The 21,627-nt window shown below is 36.8% G+C and overlaps 1 protein-coding gene across 2 annotated transcripts in view; it reads left to right on the forward strand.

Annotated features, from left to right (window-relative positions):
- Positions 1-21,627, forward strand: part of ARMC8 (armadillo repeat containing 8) — a 103,654-nt gene that overhangs the window by 67,757 nt on the left and 14,270 nt on the right. For both annotated transcript variants that reach the window (XM_023513021.1, XM_012804987.2), the window contains exons 13-18: positions 3,989-4,071; positions 4,384-4,465; positions 8,916-9,002; positions 11,676-11,768; positions 13,972-14,121; positions 15,121-15,216. In XM_023513021.1, coding sequence (XP_023368789.1) covers positions 3,989-4,071; positions 4,384-4,465; positions 8,916-9,002; positions 11,676-11,768; positions 13,972-14,121; positions 15,121-15,216 — 591 coding nt within the window. The remainder of the gene's footprint in view (positions 1-3,988; positions 4,072-4,383; positions 4,466-8,915; positions 9,003-11,675; positions 11,769-13,971; positions 14,122-15,120; positions 15,217-21,627) is intronic.

A 21,627-nucleotide genomic window follows, 5' to 3' on the forward strand; every position in this document is an offset into this window, starting at 1 on the left:
CAGGCCCGGCCTGGGGATTCGAACCCGCCACCTTAGGTGTATGTGGCTGGCGCCTTAGCCGCTTGAGCCACAGGCACCGAGCCCAACTCTCTTGGCTTTAAGCCCATAGCCCCTGTCATTTCTGTGGTGCTCTTGCTGCCATAGGATCAAACACCAAAGCACTTCAAAAGGTAATTGTACTTGCTTATTCAACATTATGAATTGGTGGGAACAAGGGCGTTTTCTCCCTCACTACTCAAGTTTTAAAACTGTATGTGGTACTCAATGGGCTCTCAGATATTTGCTAAGTAAATAAACCCAGGAATGTATATAAGAGCTTTGCTCTTTTTGCCCTTCCTTGCTTTCTCCCTGATTTTGATACTAACTAGACCTGCACCATTACAGTCTTTTCTCACCTTTCTTGTTTCATGTATTGCTGTGAACAACATGATAGTTTTGCCCAGACTGACTAATATGATCTTTGTTCATCTGCTGATTGCAAAGAATTAGAGGTAAAATAATCATTGCTAGGTGCCCTCATTTTACTGAAGGCCCAGAGAGGTAAAGTGAGTTGCTCAGGATTGTGCAGCAACTTCACTCATAACATCCCTGCTTCACCAAAAAGGTTGGCTACCCACTCACTTTTTTCTGGTTACCTTTTTCTCTCTCCCCAGGTTCTTAGATGTTGCCTTATGAACTTTGGGGGGGGTGGGGACCACAGTTGAGACTTCAGCCCAAAATAAGCTTATAGAATCTTCTGTCCTATCTCTTGTAAAAAAATCAGGATTTTTTGCAGTGTTAACCAATTTCAGGGATTTGTGAATGATGACTATAGTGAAATATACTTTATTAAATGTCTATCTGACATTTGTTTCTTTGGTTGAATGTGGTCAGGAAACATTATCTAGAGCCCTCTTTCAAGTCTTACTCATGACCAGGACAAGCACCTAGAGCCAGTGCTAATGGTGCTTCTCAGTTCTTCCTGGAGAGTAATCATGTGTTCTGTCCATCCACATGCCTCCCACCACCACCTTATTCTCTGATAATGTAACTAAATCCATACAGCCAACTCTTTCTCCCTAATTATCCCTCCTTGTTGCTAAGTAAAAATAATTGCCCAAGCTACCAGGAGCTTTCAGGCATTAGCATCTAGCCCTCCAGTGCCTGAGACTTTTGCCCCAGGTTTTAGTTTTCCTCTCATGCTGAAGGTTCTGACTTGGCCTTGATGACTACAGCTTGATTAAAGTAACTTATCAGCCAGCCAGTCTGTGCTATGGCCCAAATGATTAGGTATTTGGAGAAATACATTACTATTACCCCCAAGGAAATATTAAGGTCCCAACTAGTTTAATGGAGTGAGAATGGTGATGGAATGAATATAAGGTATAGTGCAGAAGAAATTAATTGGGTTTTTGTTGTTAAGGGAGGAAGAACTGAAGTCAGAATTAGTACAGATTGAGTGCCTTGGTGGCTGGAAAAACGGTGCAGAGAGAGACAGAAAGACATAGAGAGCAAGCAGATTTAGCCGGGTTACCAGGGTGGGTGTGGTGAGGGGTGAACATAGTATGAGACATAATCCAATTTCATTTGGAAGTACCACTGAACTTCCTGGTAAGATCGTGTTTATTAGGCAGTCAGAAATACGGAGCTAGAAATCAGGAGAGAATGCTAGGACAGAATTTTGGATTAGGAAATTACCCATTCTGAGCTAGTTTTGAAGTCACAGCATGGTATGTGTAGATAGACACAGCCTTTAATAGACACATGCCCATTGAAGGATGGTAAATAGAGAGGACTATAGTTTCAATAGGTTAAAGTTTAGGCACTCATGTCTTTTAAATAGGGGTGGGAAGTGGGGCAGGTTGAGGGGAAGAATCCAGAGGGGTAGAGCAAAGTAAAGGTGCAAGAAAGGTCTGTGGAGGTAGTTTTGGGATGAAGGTAGAAGAGCTTTGAGCTTCAAGTACCCAACCTCAATATAACAAGAATGAAGTAATTAGTGGAAGTATGGAGACATTTCAGGAAAAAATAGGAAGTTGAGGCAACTTGTATCCCAGAAAGCAAGCAAGGTTCCTACAAAGATGAGGTGAGTTTAGAGGACGGTAAGGTATGAGGAAGATTGGAAGAATTTGAAGAAGGAAATAGCCAGTGTGAGGAATATGGGCATTTCCTGCAGGTGGGTACAAGGCCCCAGACTAGCAGTGAGAGTCCTGCTGAGGAGGGATAGTTTATACTGAGAGACCAGTCAGCCACGTTTGGTAGTTTTATTACTGCAACATTAGCAGTTTGTAATCTGGAGCAGGAATAGTAAGTGGTAAAAGGGCAGTGAGAAAAGGGAATCTGTTTACTAAGTGGAGAATCAAAGTAGGACCTCCTTGTCAGGGGAAAAGATATAGAAGAGGTAAAAGAGTAGGAAGTCTGGGAAGGGAAGGGGTTTCTGACAGGGCACAAAGTGGGTGTGCATAAAAGTAAGAAAGATTAGGTTTGGTCTGGGACAGTGGTTCTCAACCTTCCTAATTCCATGATGTATTTTGATTGTTACAAAGGGGTTGTGACCCACAGGTTGAGAACCGCTGGTCTAGGATGAGGAATAGATCAATAAATATATAAATTTTCTTTGACCACATTGGGGGAAACTGTAAACCCTATATAAAAATTACCATTCCTAACCTACAGCACAAATGTAGTTCCCTATTAGTAGTTGATATTATTCTCTCTGGTCACTGTTCATTTCAACTAAATCTTTCCCTGTTTGGCTGGAACATTCTGAGATTTCTTACCTTCCTGTTCTGGGACCAGCCTTCTGAATCTTCTTTTAGTCTAGGTCAATGGTCTTTAACCTTGGCTTCACACTGGCTTTACATGAGGAATGTCTTTTAAAAGTACAGGTGCCTGGACCCCCCACACTGGGTAATCTAATTTAATTGGTTTGCTGTGTGACCTGGACATGAGGATTTTTTTAAAAAGCTCCCCAGTTCATGAGGCCAGTATTGAGATCTACTGGGCTAAGGTGTTTTCCCAGGTGGGAGTAATAACTCTCATTAATGAGTTGCCTATGGTGGGAACAACTTGATGAGTACAGTGCAGAACTACTGCTTTAACCAGAGCTGTGTTACAAATACGGCTACGCAGGTGGACTCTGGAATCCAGTACCTGAGTTCTAGTCACAGCTCTGTGATTCCAGGAAAGCTCTGTATTATCTAGAGTACTGCCCACACAAGAGTGAGCGTTAAATCAGGTAACATAATATGCTTAGCACAATGCCTGGCACTTAGAAGAACTCAACAAATAATTGTTTTTGCTAACATTTATGTTGTAATTACATTAGTACTTTATTCTAATATGAAAAGGCTATTTTTCCATAGGCCTATACAGATCACACTTAATTTCCTTAACACTGTCTATATCTAGACATTGCTTAATGAAGGGAAATTACAGGCCATCTTGTTTTAAAGTTACAGCAATAAAACTTCACAATCATAGTTTTTACATGTTGCAGGCCTTGATTCTATAGTGAAAGATGGGTTACTTTTCTAAATATTTAACTTAGGTTTAATTCCTTGGTAAAGACATAGCCATGGGATGGCTCAGTCAGAAACCCACAGATTTCATTTGATGAGGGCTGAGTGTCAACTATGATTTCTTTAAAATTTCACTCTGTCAGGAACCTGCCCAATGAGTTAGTTTCTCTCTTTTACTTTTTCTCATGATTGTTTAGTCAACACTTCTGCAATACTTATACCATTTAATTTTTATTTTAAATGTCTTTAAAAATAAAGAAACATAACTTGCCCCTTACACCTGTCATTCAGCCTGGCAGGTTCCTAAGTAGGCTAGACCTACCTTTCTGATGAGCTGCCTGCCCCCACCGCAGATGATTGTTTGAGAGATAAAAACTCTTGCCAAAAAACAGCATTAAACTTTCAGTGGTTGTTAACATACTTGCATTTACAAGCAGTGAAGTTTGTCACCTTCATGTTGTTATTTATGCAGCATTAACCTTTTTCTCCAGATCATTGAGACTGAAAATATGATGGACCGAATTGTGACTGGCTTGTCTGAGTCTAGTGTCAAGGTGCGGTTAGCTGCCGTCAGGTATGAGCTTTACATGGTCTGAATAAAAATCCTTTGCTGTGTGTTTAATCTGTTTCCTTTCCGGTCCTCCGCTAAGTAAGCACAGAATCCAAAAGTTACTCAAAGTATGTTCGGGTGTATTCATACAGTGTGTAACATTATCTAACAGAGAGCCTGGCCTCCAAACCCCATGAAGTGGTCTGATATAGTTGACTTAACAGTGTCTGTAAATATACTTGAAGTATACATTGGTAATTATGACATGCCATGCGATTTGTTTGAAAGGTGAGAGTTTTGGCTTCTCGAGAAGCTAATTTTGATTATTCTTTGTAGATGTTTGCACAGTTTATCCAGATCTGTGCAGCAGCTTCGAACCAGTTTCCAGGATCATGCTGTGTGGAAACCCTTAATGAAGGTAAGAAGAAAGGATCAGCAAGTGACAGCCAGACCCACAGTGTTTAGTAAGCTGAGCAAGCTGACAGCACTCTTTGGGTTGAGGAGTATGTCTAATTTTTGTGTAGAGCATTTTGAACATTCATCTCCTCAAATCTGATGGTCTAAGATGTAGAAATCTATAGAGCATTTCTGAGGTATCTTGTGTGAAAGAGAATTGCAGGCCTGATCTTTTATTAACTAAAGCTTTTACTCATCTGATCTCCCTATATGTTTAATATTATGCTTTAATCTTATATCTAGAGTTATCTTTGTAATTTTTAATTATAAAAAGGAAAGATGGCATTTTATTTTGTTCTTTGTCTTTTGGCAGTCCCTGGATATTTTTAAGCATAACATTTTTGCTGTTAGGTCTTCTCTTGGGTGTCCCCCAACCTCCAAAAAAGGGTTCAGGGCAAGTGAATCTGAATCAAGACTTAAGAGTGTATGTTACGGTTATTGCTAATAATGCTATCCCCCATTATATTACAGAATTACAGGTCTTTATCTTATTTTTTCCCTAAATGATTATATACTTTGCGTTTAGTCAACAAAATTTTTTGTTTATTTAGGGTTTTTTTTTTTTTTGGTTTTGTTTTGAGTACCTACTGTGTGCTAGGCACAACCTCCAGGCACAGTGAGCTACCCCAAAATTTTTACTGCAGAGCTCTTGCCCTGGGCTAAAAGCTGCAGGTTAGAGTAGAGGCATCGGTGTGGCAGAAATTGTCAGGAGAGGCTTCAGGCAGGAAGATTATAAAGCAGGCTTTGAAGGCAAAAGGAAGACAGAGTTCCCAGAGAAAGGAATAGTATAAGATGAAACATTACATAGTACATGTGCAAGGAACGGCAAGGATACCCTTATTACCACAGTAGAGAGGAGTAAGATGTAATGAGCTGTACCAGTAGACAGGCTAAGGACCAGATGGAAGAGTTACACTAGTACCATAGGCCTTGGGAATTGACATGGGGAGTGGTTCATCTCGTAGGAAGGTTCATTTCATGGCAGAGTGCATAATTTGTCTGTTGAAGTCCTGAAATAAGGCAGTTGCTTGGAAAGATGATATAAACTCTGGAAATAATTCAGTGAAAGGAATGATGGGTTTGGGTACATGATTCAGGAGCTGTCAGGGGTACACTAAGAAGTTTCTAATCCAAATGTCATGATAAGGCCTTGTGAGGCTTATTAGGACAGTATCTATGTCTTTGATTTCTTCTTTCCAGTAGGCCTACCTAACCAGCATTTGACATTTAACCTTACCCATTTCTATTCAATGGCACAGTTTTTTTTTTCTTTTCTTCTGTTTTTTTTTTTTTTATTTTTATTTTTGGAAGCAGAGTCTGACTTTGTTGCCCTGGGTGGAGTGTTACGGCATCATAGCTCACAGCAACCTCAAACTCTTGGGTTTAAGGGATCCTCTTGCCTCAGCCTCCCAAGTAGCTGGAACTATAGCCACCTGCCACAACACCCAGCTAGTTTTTCTATTTTTGGTAGAGACAGGTTCTCGCTCTTGCTCAGGCTGGTCTGGAACACCTGAGCTCAAGCAACCTACCTGCCTCAGCCTCCCAGAGTGCTAGGATTATAGGTGTGAGGATTATAGGACCACACACGGCCCATTGGCAGACTTCTTCATTTTCTCCCTATTGCATATAAGTCGGCTCTTTTCAGTTTTCTCATTCCTTGATACCCTTTTGTTTTCTGAACCTCATTAAGAGTCCCGAGTTTCAGAATGGTTATTTATCTCACTCCCCAACTACAATATCAGTGCTGTTCCACACTTAGGGGACAGTAGATTATGGAGTGTGCCAGTTCCCATCAATAAAAGTTTGATTGAGGTTCACAATCCCTTATCTAAAACCATGAGGGCTGGATTTTTTAAGGTTCTCTTTGGTTATGTGGTGTTTTCTTTTACTGTTCTCACCTTTTTCATAGCAACATAATCCCGAGTGCTCTTCTACTTCCAAAATAACTCCCTTTTTATCCAAAGCCATTTTCCTTTATTGCTCAGCTCAGTATCCCTCTATCATACAAATCAGAAATGGAGCAACATGTGGTTTCTATCTAGTTCTACCTGGGGAAAGTTCTGGTGAACAATTTGGAAGGGTTTTGTGTACTTGTATACATGTGAGTAAATTACTCTCAAGTACAACATTGCTGCACATTTGAACTAAAGTCGTAAAAGCTTGGAAGTAAACTGATGATTTACTTCACATACTTTTTGGTTTCAAGTTCATAAGCTGTTTATCCATTGATTTTCCCCCCTTTTACTTTTCATTATTTTGTCTTTATTTAGTCACATTTTTAATTGTTGGTTAGCAAACTATAGGAGAGTAATCATTTTTAATTAAAATTTTCATTTATGATTTTTTTTGTTCCTATCTTGGTGAAATTCTGTTTGGTCAGTGTTAGATATTGACTTCTGGATTTCACATGTCATATTCTACTTTGTTAATATATCCTTTTAAGAACTTTATAGGTTTTCTTCTCTTATAATTTATCATTAGATATTATCTAATATGAAAATAAAATTTGATAAAAAATTAATCTCTGTAAACAATATTCTTAAAAATGAATTATGTCAACCAAAGCAACTTTTTAAAGACTTAGTAGATATTCACTTACTTCAACCAATGATTCTAAGTAGTATAATTTTGGAAAATGATTATTTCCTCTGTAAATGTTCATCGAGCACCCATTTTGTGCAGTGCCATTGGGTTGTTAAAGATCAGCATGAATTCCATAGGCACAGACTATGCCTTCAAGGATCTTATCTCTCTTAATAAAAGGAGAGCTTGGCATAACTGCATAAATAATTTCAATAGGTGACAGTCACAGTAATCCTAAGAGAGTTCACAGATAATGGCATGGAAACTCAGAGGAGCATAGGATGACTTCTGGCTGGAAGGGCTGGGGTAATTTAAACCTTGTGTGGAGGTGTACCTAAAAGATGATGTAGAAAGGGTAAGCAAAGCAAGGGAAGGGTGAACAGAGGAGTTGCTGGCAGCACGGAGGTCAGCATGCATAGTATATGAGATTTGATCTTTATCCACAAACACAATTCACAGGAGAGTCAAAACATAACATTTTAGAAGAGCTGCTTCTACTTTATAATTTTTGCTTATTCTTAACTTGGTTTAGCTGAGAAAAGCTAAATTCTCTGGAATTTTTTTCTGATTGAACTCTCTGAATTTTTTTCTGATTATCTATTTCCAGTTTGCATAACTGAAGCTTCTAGGACTCCTTTTGGGAGCATAAGCCCAAGTCTGATCTGATCTGAATGCATAGGATTTAGCTGAAGTGATTAACGCATATAAGTAATGATGTTTATGAAACTTTATCTCTTAGAATCTAGAAAGGACAGGTTCTGATAGTAGTTAATAGCTATTTATCATCATTCTGTCTTGCCTTCTGAGTTCGATGAAAGTCCACTACAGTTCATTTACTTTATACTTATTATGTGCATAATATTGTGCTTGATAGCAACAACAGTTACGGCCATAAGTAACCTTTTTTAAAACCTTATATAGCAATTTACTATATGCCAGTTACTATTGTAAAGTCTTCCTGTATATTAATTCTCACATCAATTCTGTGAAGCATTTTATAGCTAAGGAATTCACTTGCCTATTTAGTTGTTGATCTGAAATTTGCATCTAGTCTTTGTTTTTCATTTCACTGCTATGGTACTTCCCTTATTATTCACCAAAACACATTTAATCCCCGATAGTTCCACCAAGGAGGTACAATTTTCCTTAATTTATAGATGAAGAAATGCAGGCTCAGAGAAGTTAAAAAATATGCTTAGGTTCACACATCTAATTAGTGGAGTCAGGTCTGTGTGATTCCAGTCCTGAGAATCAGTCTTCCCCATTGCCCTGCTTGTGCAGTAGTAATTTAATCTATCAGTCCTCCTGGTTAAATAAGCCCCTGCAAATGCACATCAAGAAGTCAAGGTCAGGCTGGGCGCCCAAAGCTCAGTGGTTAGGGTGCCAGCACCAGGGCTGGTGGGTTCAAACTCAGCCCAGGCCTGCTAAAAAAAAAAAAAAAAGAAGTAGTAGTCAAGGTCAAGGGATTCTGTGGATTCCTAAGTAGCCTGATTTGATAGAGTAGAATAAGCTAGCTTGTCTCAAAGCAGTTCCACAGTCTATAAGTTTTTCACATAGATTCCTTTTCTCTGACTTATATCTGTCTTCTTTCTGCAACAACCCCCAGTGAGGTTGCAGCTTCTCCAAGTAGGATAGTTAGGAAGACCACTGTCAATGTTAAGTATAGTACTGGGTAAAGTCTGACACAGTATCAAGGTGATCTTTCCTAATCAGCTCTCCAATATGAGAAATCAGGTTGAAAGATAATTATTTTATCTTTATTTAGTCATCTTATGATCTCATCTTCATGATTTCAAACTATAAATAGTATTTCCTTTCTAATTCCATAGGTTTTACAAAATGCACCTGATGAAATCCTAGTGGTAGCATCTTCCATGCTATGTAATCTTCTTCTTGAATTTTCTCCAAGCAAAGAGGTTAGTATTAATTTTCTCTTCTTATACATTGCACAGTCCAGCTAGAGATTAGCCAAAATCTTTTTACAGTGATTGACACTGATATTTGTGGATTGGGTTTAAAAAACATTTCTGAATTATTTGATTGATTGGAGTGAGGTCGGGGAAACTTTTTTTTTTTTTTTTTGAGACAGAATCTTACTCTGTTGCCCAGGCTAATGTGCCATGGTGTCAGCCTAGCTCATAGCAACCTCAAACTCCTGAGTTCAACTGATCCTCCAGCCTCCACCTCCCAAGTGTCTGGGACTATAGGTACCCGCCCTGACACCAAGATCGTTTTTCTATTTTTGGTAGAGATGGGGTCTTGCTCTTGCTCAAGCTGGTCTCCAACTCCTGAGCTCAAGAAATCTTCCTGCCTCAGTCTCCTAGAGTGCTAGGATTACAGGCGTGAACCACCGGGACCTGCCTAAATCATTCATTTCAAATATGGTTATCATTTCCCATTCTTTTTATTCTACCTAGCATATTCAGCTATTTAAAAGATACAGCTTAAAGTCAGTCTAAACTGCCTCAAATATAGACTGTTTTGAAACTATATTTTTACTAAAGAATAAATTAAGACTAAATTTTGTAAATGAGGATTATAATTTTTTTCAAGGAGATAAAAACTGTTACTGGAAAATACTTTTAGTGTTTAATGTTAATAGTAGTTTGGGGAGAGATTAAATGTGGGGATTCCCCCTCCCTTTTGCTATATGTATTGTTATTTGTTTTGTAAAAAATATGCCCATGTAAAAAAAAAGAGCATATATTGTTTTTTAATAGGGAAAAGTAAAATAAATTTTAATGAAGGAAGAGGAAACCTTTTAAAATTAGTTTTACTGTGTTATATCTCTGATCTGCCCATTCACAAATAAGTTTATTGTGCATGTAGTAGTCTCATTTTTGTTGAATTTATGTTCAGCATTATACCACCTGTAGGTTTTGACTGTAATTAGGAAGATAATATTAACAAGGCAGAAATCTGTGAACCAATGGGAGAAACTGATAGTTACTTTGAAAGAAGAGAAAGGTGAGATAGTATGCCAGAGCTTCCATCTATTCTCTTCTCCCCCGAGGGGGGCCCTGGCCTGGTGATTATCTGGCTACAGCCAGTGCACTGTGTCAGTCATCCTAAACAGCTCTTATGTTGCATTTGGTCTACCTTCAGAACATTTAGGATCTGGTTAGGAAATTGATTGTTAATATTTTTTTTAACATTAAAAATAAACTGGATTCTGAACATTAAAAGTAAACTGAATTCTGAACTGGTTTTTTAACATTAAAAAATAAACTGGAAATTCTGTGAGAACATTTTTGGACCAAATGACAAAACGGGGATATGGACTATAAATTTGATAAAAGTATTGTTTTAATTAGTGTTAACTTTTCTAAATTTGGAGCTGTACTATGATTATCTAAGAGAATATTCATATTCTTAGAAAATATACATTGACATGTTAAGGGTAAAGGGGCATAATATATGTACTTTCAAATGGTTCAGAAAAGATAAATGTGGATATAGATGAGAGAGATGATAATGCAAGTATGGCAAAATAATAAAAATTGGTGGGTCTGAGAAAAGAGTTGCTTGTATTCTTGCCACTTTAGAAGTTTAAACTTATTTCAAAATATAAAGTTTAATAAAACACAATTTGTACAAATAGAGAACTGTGTACCCCTTTTCAAAAATACCATCTTGAAAAGCACTACCCTTTTTCTAGGTAGATAGATCTGAATGGCTTATCACATTTCTAGAATCCACTTGGCGGATTGCCTTTAAGCGTTCATTGGTGGTAGTAAATCTTAATCCTCAAAAGTTTGAATTGTTTTTAGAAATTGCCAATACCCATTTTCAGTCAAGTATCATAAATAACCTAAGTGTAAAGCACAGTATTTTTAGGTGTCAAATGTGGCATGACTGTAAAAGTACAGGACTGTCTTGCTTGTATGATTAACAAGTAATCCTGAATATAGTCCTAAAAGATCAATTTTGCCACACATTTGGAATAGGTAATTTGACAGTTTGGAAGGAAGTAATTTGGTTATCTAAGTTGCCTTATACAGTAGAACCTCCATAGTTGACCACCTCCCTACACTGACCACCTCCTTAAGTTGACCTGATTTGCATAGACCAGGCATTCACAATATGTATGGATTGGTACAGCAGGCCTAGTTCCTTATGTTGATTACCTCTGTATGTTGACCAGTTTGTTACAGTCCTTTGGGTGGTCACCTTACAGAGGTTGTACTGTATTTCATTTCTAAACCAACCGTATTGCTTCATAGTCACAGTTTGTGAGCAGCATACAAGTTAAGTGCATACACAAAGCAGGGAGTGGTAGTCTCAGAGGATGGTGAGAACGAGAGTGGGGAGTCAGGTAATAGGATCACAAGGGTATGTGTGAAAGGAAATGGCAGAGTGTGTTGTTTTATGGGGTTGGGTGGGGTGTATATGTGTGTGTGAGAGAGAGAATAATTGTCTTTGCTCTTTTCAAGGTGATCTTTATAACACTATCATTCCCTGCTTTGTGAAAGTTGCTTAGAATTGGATAAAAGTGAAGAAGAAACCTTAGGCAAGGTGTCCCAGGGTATGTGCACATTTTCTTTATAAACCTGACTTTGAAACTGTGTTGTTTTCTTTTCCAATGGCAGCCTATTTTAGAATCAGGAGCTGTAGAGCTACTTTGTGGATTAACCCAAAGTGAAAATCCTGCTTTACGAGTGAATGGAATTTGGGCTTTAATGGTATGTTTCATTTTTCTATGTATGTCATAATTTATAAAGATAACAGAGCTTTTTCAAAGTTAGAAATATAATCTGAAATAGCTGGAATTTTTTTTTAAAATACTGCTGTTTTGGCCAAGTTTTCTCTAATGACTCAGGACCTAGAAGACTTAGTATTCAGCTTTCAGATTCAACTGTAGGCAAGTTGTCCGGCCACTGTGTGCTTCAGTTCTCTTAGTTGTTATTAAGAGAAATGAATAGGTGTTGAAACTTGATATATCTAATTTGGGAAAAGCATATTTTCCTCATCATGAACACACTAGTATTATTATATAGAGTTCCCTACCTTCCAAAACAATTTCATATCGCCTTTGCTCATGAGAGCAACTCTGTGAAATAAGCTAGGGACCATTTTATCATACTTTACAGATGAGTAAGGCACAGAATGATTATTTTTTTTATTGAAAAATAAAAATTGTATATATTTATGGTGTACAACATGATTTGAAATACGCATACACTGTAGAATGGCTAAATCAGGTTCATTAATATATATTACCTCACACTTTTTTTTGCAGAATAATTAAATAACTTGCCCAGTGGAATAGATTTGATACATAAACGCTTGATAATTTCTTAACAGTTTCTAGTAAATAATTTGTAATAACCCAGATTCTAAAACTTTATAACTGTGGAATCAGAAAACCATTTTTCCTTAAGATTTATTAAAATTGGAAGTGGAGTAATCCTACATGGATTTTTTTAAAACATAATTATATTTACAATGTAAATTAGTATCTGTTTACCAAACACTAAGCTAGGTGTTTTATATTTGTTACCTTTAATTCTTATTTTAAGTTTCATTGCTACATATCTACCTTACAATTGGGAAACTAGTCAGTGAGGGCAAATGACTGGTGAGGGTGAAGGCCTCTCAGCTGGTAATGGAATAGTAATGGGGATGGGTTCTAAACTTGTCAAGCCTGTACTCTTGTCCCTGTTCCATGCTGTCTCTGCTGTGTTTTTGTACAGACTTTGGGATAGAAGTAATCATCTTCTAAGAAAGCACCAAATCCAGTAGTTTTAAAGTTATTTTTCTCCTTAACTTTTTATAGCTTTTAGCACTTCTCTTTCTTGAAACTCTTGCTCAGGTCTTAATTTTTTTTTTTTTTAAACTTACTTTCTACCTAGGTTTCTTTCACCCTCTTCCTCAGGGGGCATTTCCTCAAGTTTCAGTTCCCAGTTTCCAGTTCCTTTATACTTCAGTTTCAGGGACTTCATCTACTGTCAGGGTTCTAACTCCCTCTAATGGAAGAGGGTACTTTGAAATCTACATATCCAGATGTTAATTGTTACCTATTCCCCATTGGCTATTGTATCACTTAAATGGCCTTTGAGACTTCATTTGAGAGCTCCCTGACATGAACAGCTTTAATGTTGGAAATTGAATTTATTCAACTTCTCAAATCTGTACAAAATACCTTACTCTTATCAGTCTCTATATTAACACTTGCTATGTTCTCTGTCCATAAAATATAAAACCTTGGAATCATCTTTGACCTAGGTCTTTTGATACCCAGCGAATATTCTTTTTGCTCTGCCACGCTGTCTTACATCGTTAGATAACTTGCTCCTTAATTAAAATATGTTTCTGAAGGACAATATTATAATGAATCAGTCTCAGTTCGTAGGATCTGGGATTGCAGGTAGCTCAGACATACCTTCTAACCCCTGGAAAGCTTCATATATGATATGGCCCAGCCATGCCAAGGCCTAGCTCAGTATTGTGAGCACAATAGATGTTTTCATGGCAGAAAAGTTAACAAGACCCACTATTTATTTTCATCCATAATAACTGAGTAGTTTGAAGTCATTTTTAAAAGGCATGGCACAGTATATTCATTTTCTCATTAAAGTATACAGAAGGCAACTTGATAGCCTTAAGATAATCTCAAAAGTCATAAGTGGATTTTATATTTATTTGTGTAATTTTAAGACATCCTAATGCTAAAAGCAATTATATTTCTCATATAAAAGTATATCTAGAAATGACAGTTACCTTTCTCTTGACAGGAGTATAGGTGATAGGAATCAGAAAAATAGTATGACTTATGGATTTTGTGCAGATTCTGTTTGTACTTTGAAAATTATCGGAATACTATTAGAATATAATTTAATAAAGTAAATGTAGACATGATTCTTGCAACTTCTTTAATCCTTTCAGAATATGGCATTTCAGGCTGAACAAAAAATAAAAGCAGATATTTTACGAAGCTTGAGTACTGAACAGCTATTCCGGTTATTATCAGATTCAGATTTGAATGTGCTGATGAAGACATTGGGACTTCTTAGAAATCTCCTCTCTACTCGGCCTGTAAGTAGAATCTCCCAGGCTTCCAGATTAGCTAGTCCCGTATATGCATTGCAAAACATTGTTACCTTTCTCTGCCCTCATCAATGTCTGCCCATGAATGTGATTCAAACACTGCCCTTTCCCAGAGAAGCAAGACATTGATGTCCAGACCTGTCACCTAAATAGGTGTTCTGAGAACTGCTTCACCCTAGTAACCCCTATCCTCCACTCCTGTACTGCCTGTCCATCTCCCTCTCCTCCTTTGGTGCTGGATATGTGCCTGCCTCTATTTGTTACTTTATTCTTACCTGGTTTGCTGGCCAGAATAAGTTTCTCAACCTAAATCACTGGGACCTCTGCTTCTTCTCCTTTAAAGAATTCTCAGAGCCATTCCATAGACCATCCCCCTGCTCACATTGATAGGGTTGATCTCTGAAGATGTTGCTATAGAGAACAGTAGGTACAAATCAGAGTAGGAAAGGCTGAGCCTTGCTGGTGGGGTCCCTCTTCATACAGTTTCTCTAGTGTTCCCTGAGCAGAAGTGTTAGTGGCCTTCAGATAGATGAGGAAACATAAGTGGTTCCCTTCTCTATGCCTCACTAGTCTTTTGAGTCATCTTTATGCATTTCTGCCCCAAGACAGTATTAGTAAATCTATGCCATATTTACCATGTCTCTGGCTTCCCTCATACCCCACCCTATCCATTTTTTGTGCTTCCTTTTTCTTTAATATGTCTTTAGGTTTGAGGACATTCCTATTACTGTAATTCTATAGTCTGGAAGGTCAACTTTATGCTTTCTATGTATGTTCAAGTCATAAAAAATACATGTATTTGAAGACAAACTGCAGCTTCAAAATATAATAAACACTATTCTTTGGCATCTAGTTCTGTATGCTGTGGTGTTCTGCTTGGAGCACTTGTGAATTCTATTGTTTAACTTTTAGAAGCCTTCTTTTCTTTCCTATGGTCTTTTTCTTTGTTTCTTGGATGATAATTATGGATTTCTCATTGTTTTACAGCATATAGATAAAATAATGAGTACTCATGGAAAGCAAATTATGCAAGCTGTCACCCTTATTCTGGAAGGGGAGCATAACATTGAGGTTAAAGAGCAGGTATGTGTTCCTTTTTCTTGGGAAATATTTTCTGAATGTGAGCACAAAGAAAGTTCTTAGTTAGGACTTTCTTGCAATATTTGAATCCGCAGAAGACAAGGTCCTGAGATGGGACATGCTCTAGAGACAAGAAGAAAGATCTTCACCGTCCTTTAAACTCTCTTCAAGAATTCTTCTTCCTGGAATAGAGGAAAACATGACTAGAGTCTGCAGATTTCCCCTCTGTGTTAGGCACTAGACACCTGTCCTTGCTCTACAGGAGCATCCACTTTTCTTAATCCTGAAGTGAATCCTTTTTCCAGGATTCACTATTTTTAGCCCTCTCTACCACTGTGTTTTGAACTCAAAGTCCTGCAAATTCCTTATCCTGTAGACAGTTTTGATCTGTTTACTCTTAGGCATCTTACTTTCCATTTCAGACCCCTACTTTCATTCTGTTTCAGCAAGGCAAGTCTAGGGTAGTCACAGAAGTACAGAGACTGTGCATTTATCAGGGGACAGTTTGGGGATTACTTTTCTATATTTTTCTGGGATGTGTCATAGAAGTTTTAATGTACGTATTTTATTTTGTCATAAAGGTCACCTGCAAACTTTAGGTTTTAACATAGGATCTGAAGTACTAAGTTTAATTTTCTGACATAGGTCTTGGTTACATGGGTATCTTCACTTTTAAAATTCATTAAGCTATTCATGTATATCTATTTATGAAAAAAAACTGCCCAAGGTCATCAGTAGAGAGTTGAACCCAGAGAGTCTAATTCCAGGGCTCAGGTTCATCCTCAGTGTTCCTGAGTCAGAGTAATTCCAGTTTGGGAGGAGCAGTCCAGGAAGTAAGCATGGTAGGACTTAGGAACTTGATTGAATTTGTAAGCAAAAAAGGTGGTAGATATGACAAAGTGGTTGTATGGTGGATATCTTAGGAGATTTCTCTTAAATAAAAAATACCTTTTTTTTTTTTTGAGACAGAGCCTCAAGCTGTTGTCCTGGATAGGGTGCCATGGCATCACAGCTCACAGCAACCTCCAACTCCTAGGCTTAAGCGATTCTCTTGCCTCAGCCTCCCAAGTGGCTGGGACTGTAGGCACCCACCACAATGCCTGGCTATTTTTTTGTTGCAGTTGTCATTGTTGTTTAGCAGGCCCAGATTGGGTTTGAACCCATCAGCTCTGGTGTATGTGGCTGGCACCTTAGCTGCTTGAGCTACAGGTGCTGAGCCTAAATATTACGTTTTAATGCATATAAATTTAACATAGAAAAAAGTATATCTCATAAGTATCACTGATATTAGATGAAATGAGAACCATTACTAAACCTAATGATGAAAAAAATACATTGTTCAAAAGAAACCATTCTTTTGAGAACATAAGATTGAATTCTGTCTATAAAGAGAGCTCACTTGGATAGAATTCTACTAACTTGAAAAGTAAAAGACAGAAAGGTAAGGCAAGATTTAGATGAGGTCAGAAGAAAAGACCAACAACAAAGTGAATTTTTTATGGGATACAAAGAACTTTTTCACAGTTTTTAGAGATGATACAGAAGTAGGCAAGTATGGGAGCCTCAACTATCTGGTTGTTGGCTGGAAGTATAATGCTTCTCAAAAGCATCTAATAAATTATTTTTTCACTTAGGGTATAATTGAAAAAATTATTTGTTACATAAAATAAGCTATGTACATTTAAAGTATACAGTATGATAAATTTTGACATGTACATATACCTATAAAACTATCACCACAATTGAGACAGGGGAATATAGCTATCGCTGCCCTTAAATCAGAAATAAGATAAGTCTATCTGTTTGTACCACTCCTGTTCAACATTGTACCTGAATGCCTACCAAGTTCAATAAGGCAAGACAGAGAAATAAAATGCATACAGATTGGAAAGGAAGAAATAAAACTGTTCCCAGACAACATGAATGTCTATGTAGAAAATGCCATGAACTCACTATGAAAACCTAGAACAAATAAATGAGTTAAGCAAGGTCACAAAATAGAATAATCAATTATATTTTTATATACTACCAGTGGACAGCTGAAAGTTGTAATATTTTTTTAACAAAGCTATTTGCAGTAGCTCAGAAAAAAATGGAAAGATCTATATACTGAAAATTATTCTGTAGAACACTAATAAACCCAAAACCTAAATAAATGGAGGGATAGACCATGTTAAAATGTCAGTTCTCCCTAGTCAATTTATAGATTAAACACAATTTCAATCAAAATTCCAGGATAATTTTTTAGAAATAGTACTATAGATATAAATATCTAAAATCTTTACCATTAGATACAGATTTTAAAATACAATCTTTTTTTTTTTTTTTTTAAGACAAAATCTCACTATGTTGCCCTTGGTAGAGTGCTGTGGCATCACAGCTCATGGCAACCTCAAACTCTTGGGCTTAAGTGATTCTCTTGCCTCAGCCTCCCAAGTACCACAGGCGCCTACCATAATGCCCAGATATTTTTTTGTTGCCGTTGTCATTGTTTAGCTGGCCCGGGCTGGTTCAAACCCGCCACCATCGGTGTATATGGCTGGTGCCGTAACCACTGTGCTATAGGTGCTGAGCCTTAAAATATAATCTTAATATTTTAAAATCTTACATGGAAAGACAAAGTAGCTATAAAAGCCAAAAAAAAAAAGAACGAAATTGAAGGATTCACAGTTCTTGATTTGAACACTTAACTATAATGCTATTAGCAAAAAAATAGCACATGTTTGAATGGGATAGATTAGAGAGTCCAGAAGTAGACCCACACATGTATAGCCAGGTTGATTATTGACAAAGATATAAAGGAGAAACAAGGGTCTTTTCAAGAAAAGGTGCTGTACAATTGCCAAAAAAATTAACTTTGAACTGTGTTTCACACTTTAGAGAAAAAATATACTCCTAGACCTAATATAAAAGGTAAAACTATAAAACTTTTAGAAAAAATGCAGGCGAAGATCTTTGAGATCTCACTTTAGGCAAAGAGTTCTTAAATATGACTTTAAAAATATCCAGAAAAGGTAAGTTGGTCTTCATCAAAATGTAAAATTTCTGCTTTTTGAAATGCACTGTTAAGAGAACGAAACAATCCATCCATTGGAAGGAATATTTGTCAATCAGATATCTGGCAGATAACTTGTTCAGAATATATTTCTCTCACCAAACTATAAGAAATCAACCAAATAAAAAACTGAGCAAAAGATAGGAACAGACTCTCCACAATAAAGTATCACTAGACATCTTTTAGGATCTAGGCTAAAGTTGTTTAAACATTGACAATACAATTGCTAGGAAGGATGCAGAGATTAATCTCTTTGTAGGAGATTACAAAGTGATAGATCTACTTTGTAAACATGTCAGCGGTTTCTTACAAAGTTTAACATATAAGTCAGCAATTCCATTCCTAGGCATTTATTCATATAAAATGAAAACCTGTGTTCACACAAAAACCTGTATATAAATATTCATAATGTTATTCTCAATTACCAAAAACTAGAAATAATCCCTCAACTGAGGAATGAATATACTATGGTCCATCTATCTGTATAATAGAATACCAATCAGGATCAAGAGGAACAAACTATTGATCTATGTAACAATGTAGATAAATTGCAAATGCATTATGCTTCATGAAAGAAGCCAGATTCAAAAGGCAAGATACTATATGATTCCATCTCTACGACAGCCTATAAAAGACAAAACAATAGAGACAACAAATCAAAGGTATCCAAGGCTTCAAGGTGGGGTAGCACAGAAAAATTGAGAAGGGAAGAGATAATAGAACTGCTCTATATTCTGAATACTGATTGTGATGGTGGTTATAAGAATCTTTACATTTGTCAAATAGAACCAACACCAAAAGAGTGAATTTTACTGTATTTTGTAACTGTGTTTTCAATTCTAACGAAAATAAAATTAAAAAGCCAAGTGGGATTTTGATTGGAATTGTGTTGAATTTTTGCATCACTGTGGGAAGAAAGTGACAATATTCTTCCAATCCATGAATGCTGCATACCTTCCCAATTATTTAAGTCTTCTTTAATTCTTCTTAGCAATGGTTTATAGTTTTTGGTAGCACTTTTGCTAAATTCACTCTTTTTTTGTGGATTACTTAGAATTTTTTATGCATGATCATGTTGTGAATAAAGATGGTTTTACTTTTTACTTTCCAATCTTACACTATTTTATTTTTCTTGTTTTGTTATCTTGCTAGAACTCTCAGTATAATGAGATTAGGGTCGACATGTTTTCCTTGTTCCCAATATTAGAGGAAAGTTTTGAGCCTTTCACCACTGAATATGTAAGGTACAGGTTTTTCATATATTTTCTTTATTAGGTAAAAGGGAGGAAATTTTTTTCTCTTCCTGGTTTGTTGAGTTTTTATCATAAGTAGATACTGGATTTTTTAAAATCAGTTATTTATTCTGCATCTACTGTAATCCCCCCCCCATTATGTAGTAAATTCCATTAATAGAGTTTTGTATATTAAACTAATATATACTTGAAGTAAACCCTACTTAGTCATTATAAATTATCCTTTACATGTGTTGTTGGATGCAATTTACTGAAATTTAGTAAGTACTGTTTCACATCTGTATTCATGGGGGATATTAATTAATGGTTTTCCTATAATGTCGTTGTCTGCTTTTGGTATTGGGATAATGCTGGCCTTGGGGAATGGAGTTTTCTTTTGTTTTCTGCAAGAATTTGTAAAGAATTGGTATTATTTCTTTCTTAGATTTTGGTAGAATGTACCAGTTGAAGCCATCTGAATGTGACATCTCTTATGTGGAAAGATGTTTAACTAAAAATTTAATTTTTTAAGTAGAAATAGAACTATTTGGGTTATCTGTTTTATCTGAGTGAAGTTTGGTATTACACGTCTTCCAAGGAATTTGTTCATTTAAGTTTAAATTTTACTAACCTGTACTTGTTCACAATATTCTCATTTTTTAAAAGTCTGTAGTATACATTTGCAATGGCCGCTCTCTTGTTCTTTTCTTCTTCTTCTTTTTCCTCTTTTAGTTTTTGGGGTGTTTTGTTTGTTTGTTTGTTTGTTTGAGATAAGAGACTTGCTCTGTTGCCCTAGGTAGAGTACAGTGGCAATCTTAGCTCACCACCACCTCAAAATCCTGGACTCAAGAGATCCTCTTGCCTTAGCCCCCTGAGTAGCTACAACTACAGGCACACCTCACAAGTCTGGGCTAATTTTTCTGTTTTTTGTAGAGACAGGGTCTCGCTCTTGCCCCTTCTCTTGTTCTTTATATTGGCAATTCCTTTTTTCCTGATCATTCTAACTAGAGATTTAACAATTTTACTGATCTCAAAGAATCAGCTTTTAGTTTCATTTTTTTCCCCTTCTTTATTTTTTCTATTTTCTATTTTAGAGTTTGGCAACCTACTTCAATAAAGGGCAAGATAGATATTTTAATTTTTGCAGACTCTAGTCTCTAGCAACTATTTATGTTGTTCTAACATGAAAGCAACTATAGATTATATGTAAGCAAGTAGACATGGTTGTCTGCTAATAAAACTTTGTTTACTAAAACAGACAGTGGGTTGGATTTGGCTTACAGACCACAGTTGGCCAGTGCTCTATTTCATTATTTCTAGTGGTTCATATTAGAACTAATATGTATACTGATATATATACCCCAAAAGTGTGTGTGTGTACAGTTTTTATCTGCTCCTTAACTCATATATTGAATTGACTTGGCCCAGTAATTTATACCTTTGATATGTAGTTTCCAGTTTTCACAGGAATATATACAGTAGGGTTGTATGAGCTTCAAAGGCAGCACTGTAGCTCCTCTATGTTGCTATTCCAGCCCCAGGATACATGAGTAGACTCTAACACTACCAAAAGGGAAATCACCTCTCTTGCTGACCCAGTTTATTCTGAGAATCTTCCCTGAAATTCCTCCTTTATATTCTGGCTTAAGTAGGTAGGTAAGAGAGAGGTGGCTCTAGGTGAGTCTAAAGATGTTTATCATTCCCTCCTCTCCCCATGAATACCTTGGTTTTGAAGCCTTATTAAAATTCTTATTCATGGTTAGAATTATTTCCATTATTTCCTATTAAGCTGTTCTGGCCAATTCATAGGACCGAGTTGGGATGGTGGTGGGGGGAGATGGAGAACAAGAGAGAAAATCTGTGATTCTTCTGTGTGCTGCTCCTTCCCACCTCCTGCCAGGTTTTACTTTTGTTCCCATTAATTGGCCTCACTCTGGATTGGTTTTTATCTTAATAAAACCTGGTAGAACCTAATTGGGAAGGATTAGATCCCTACCACCAATGAGTATCATCTTGCTGGACTGCTCTTGGAAGGTGGGGTTATTAGGCTTGCTAAGTCTGCCCATAATCATACGAAGGAATTCAAGCAGAACTAGAAGGAAGGTGGTATTTCCTCACATAATTTCA

This window comes from Otolemur garnettii, unplaced genomic scaffold (assembly GCF_000181295.1).
Source record: "Otolemur garnettii isolate 467f Iridium unplaced genomic scaffold, OtoGar3 scaffold00032, whole genome shotgun sequence".
Lineage (NCBI taxonomy): Eukaryota > Metazoa > Chordata > Mammalia > Primates > Galagidae > Otolemur > Otolemur garnettii.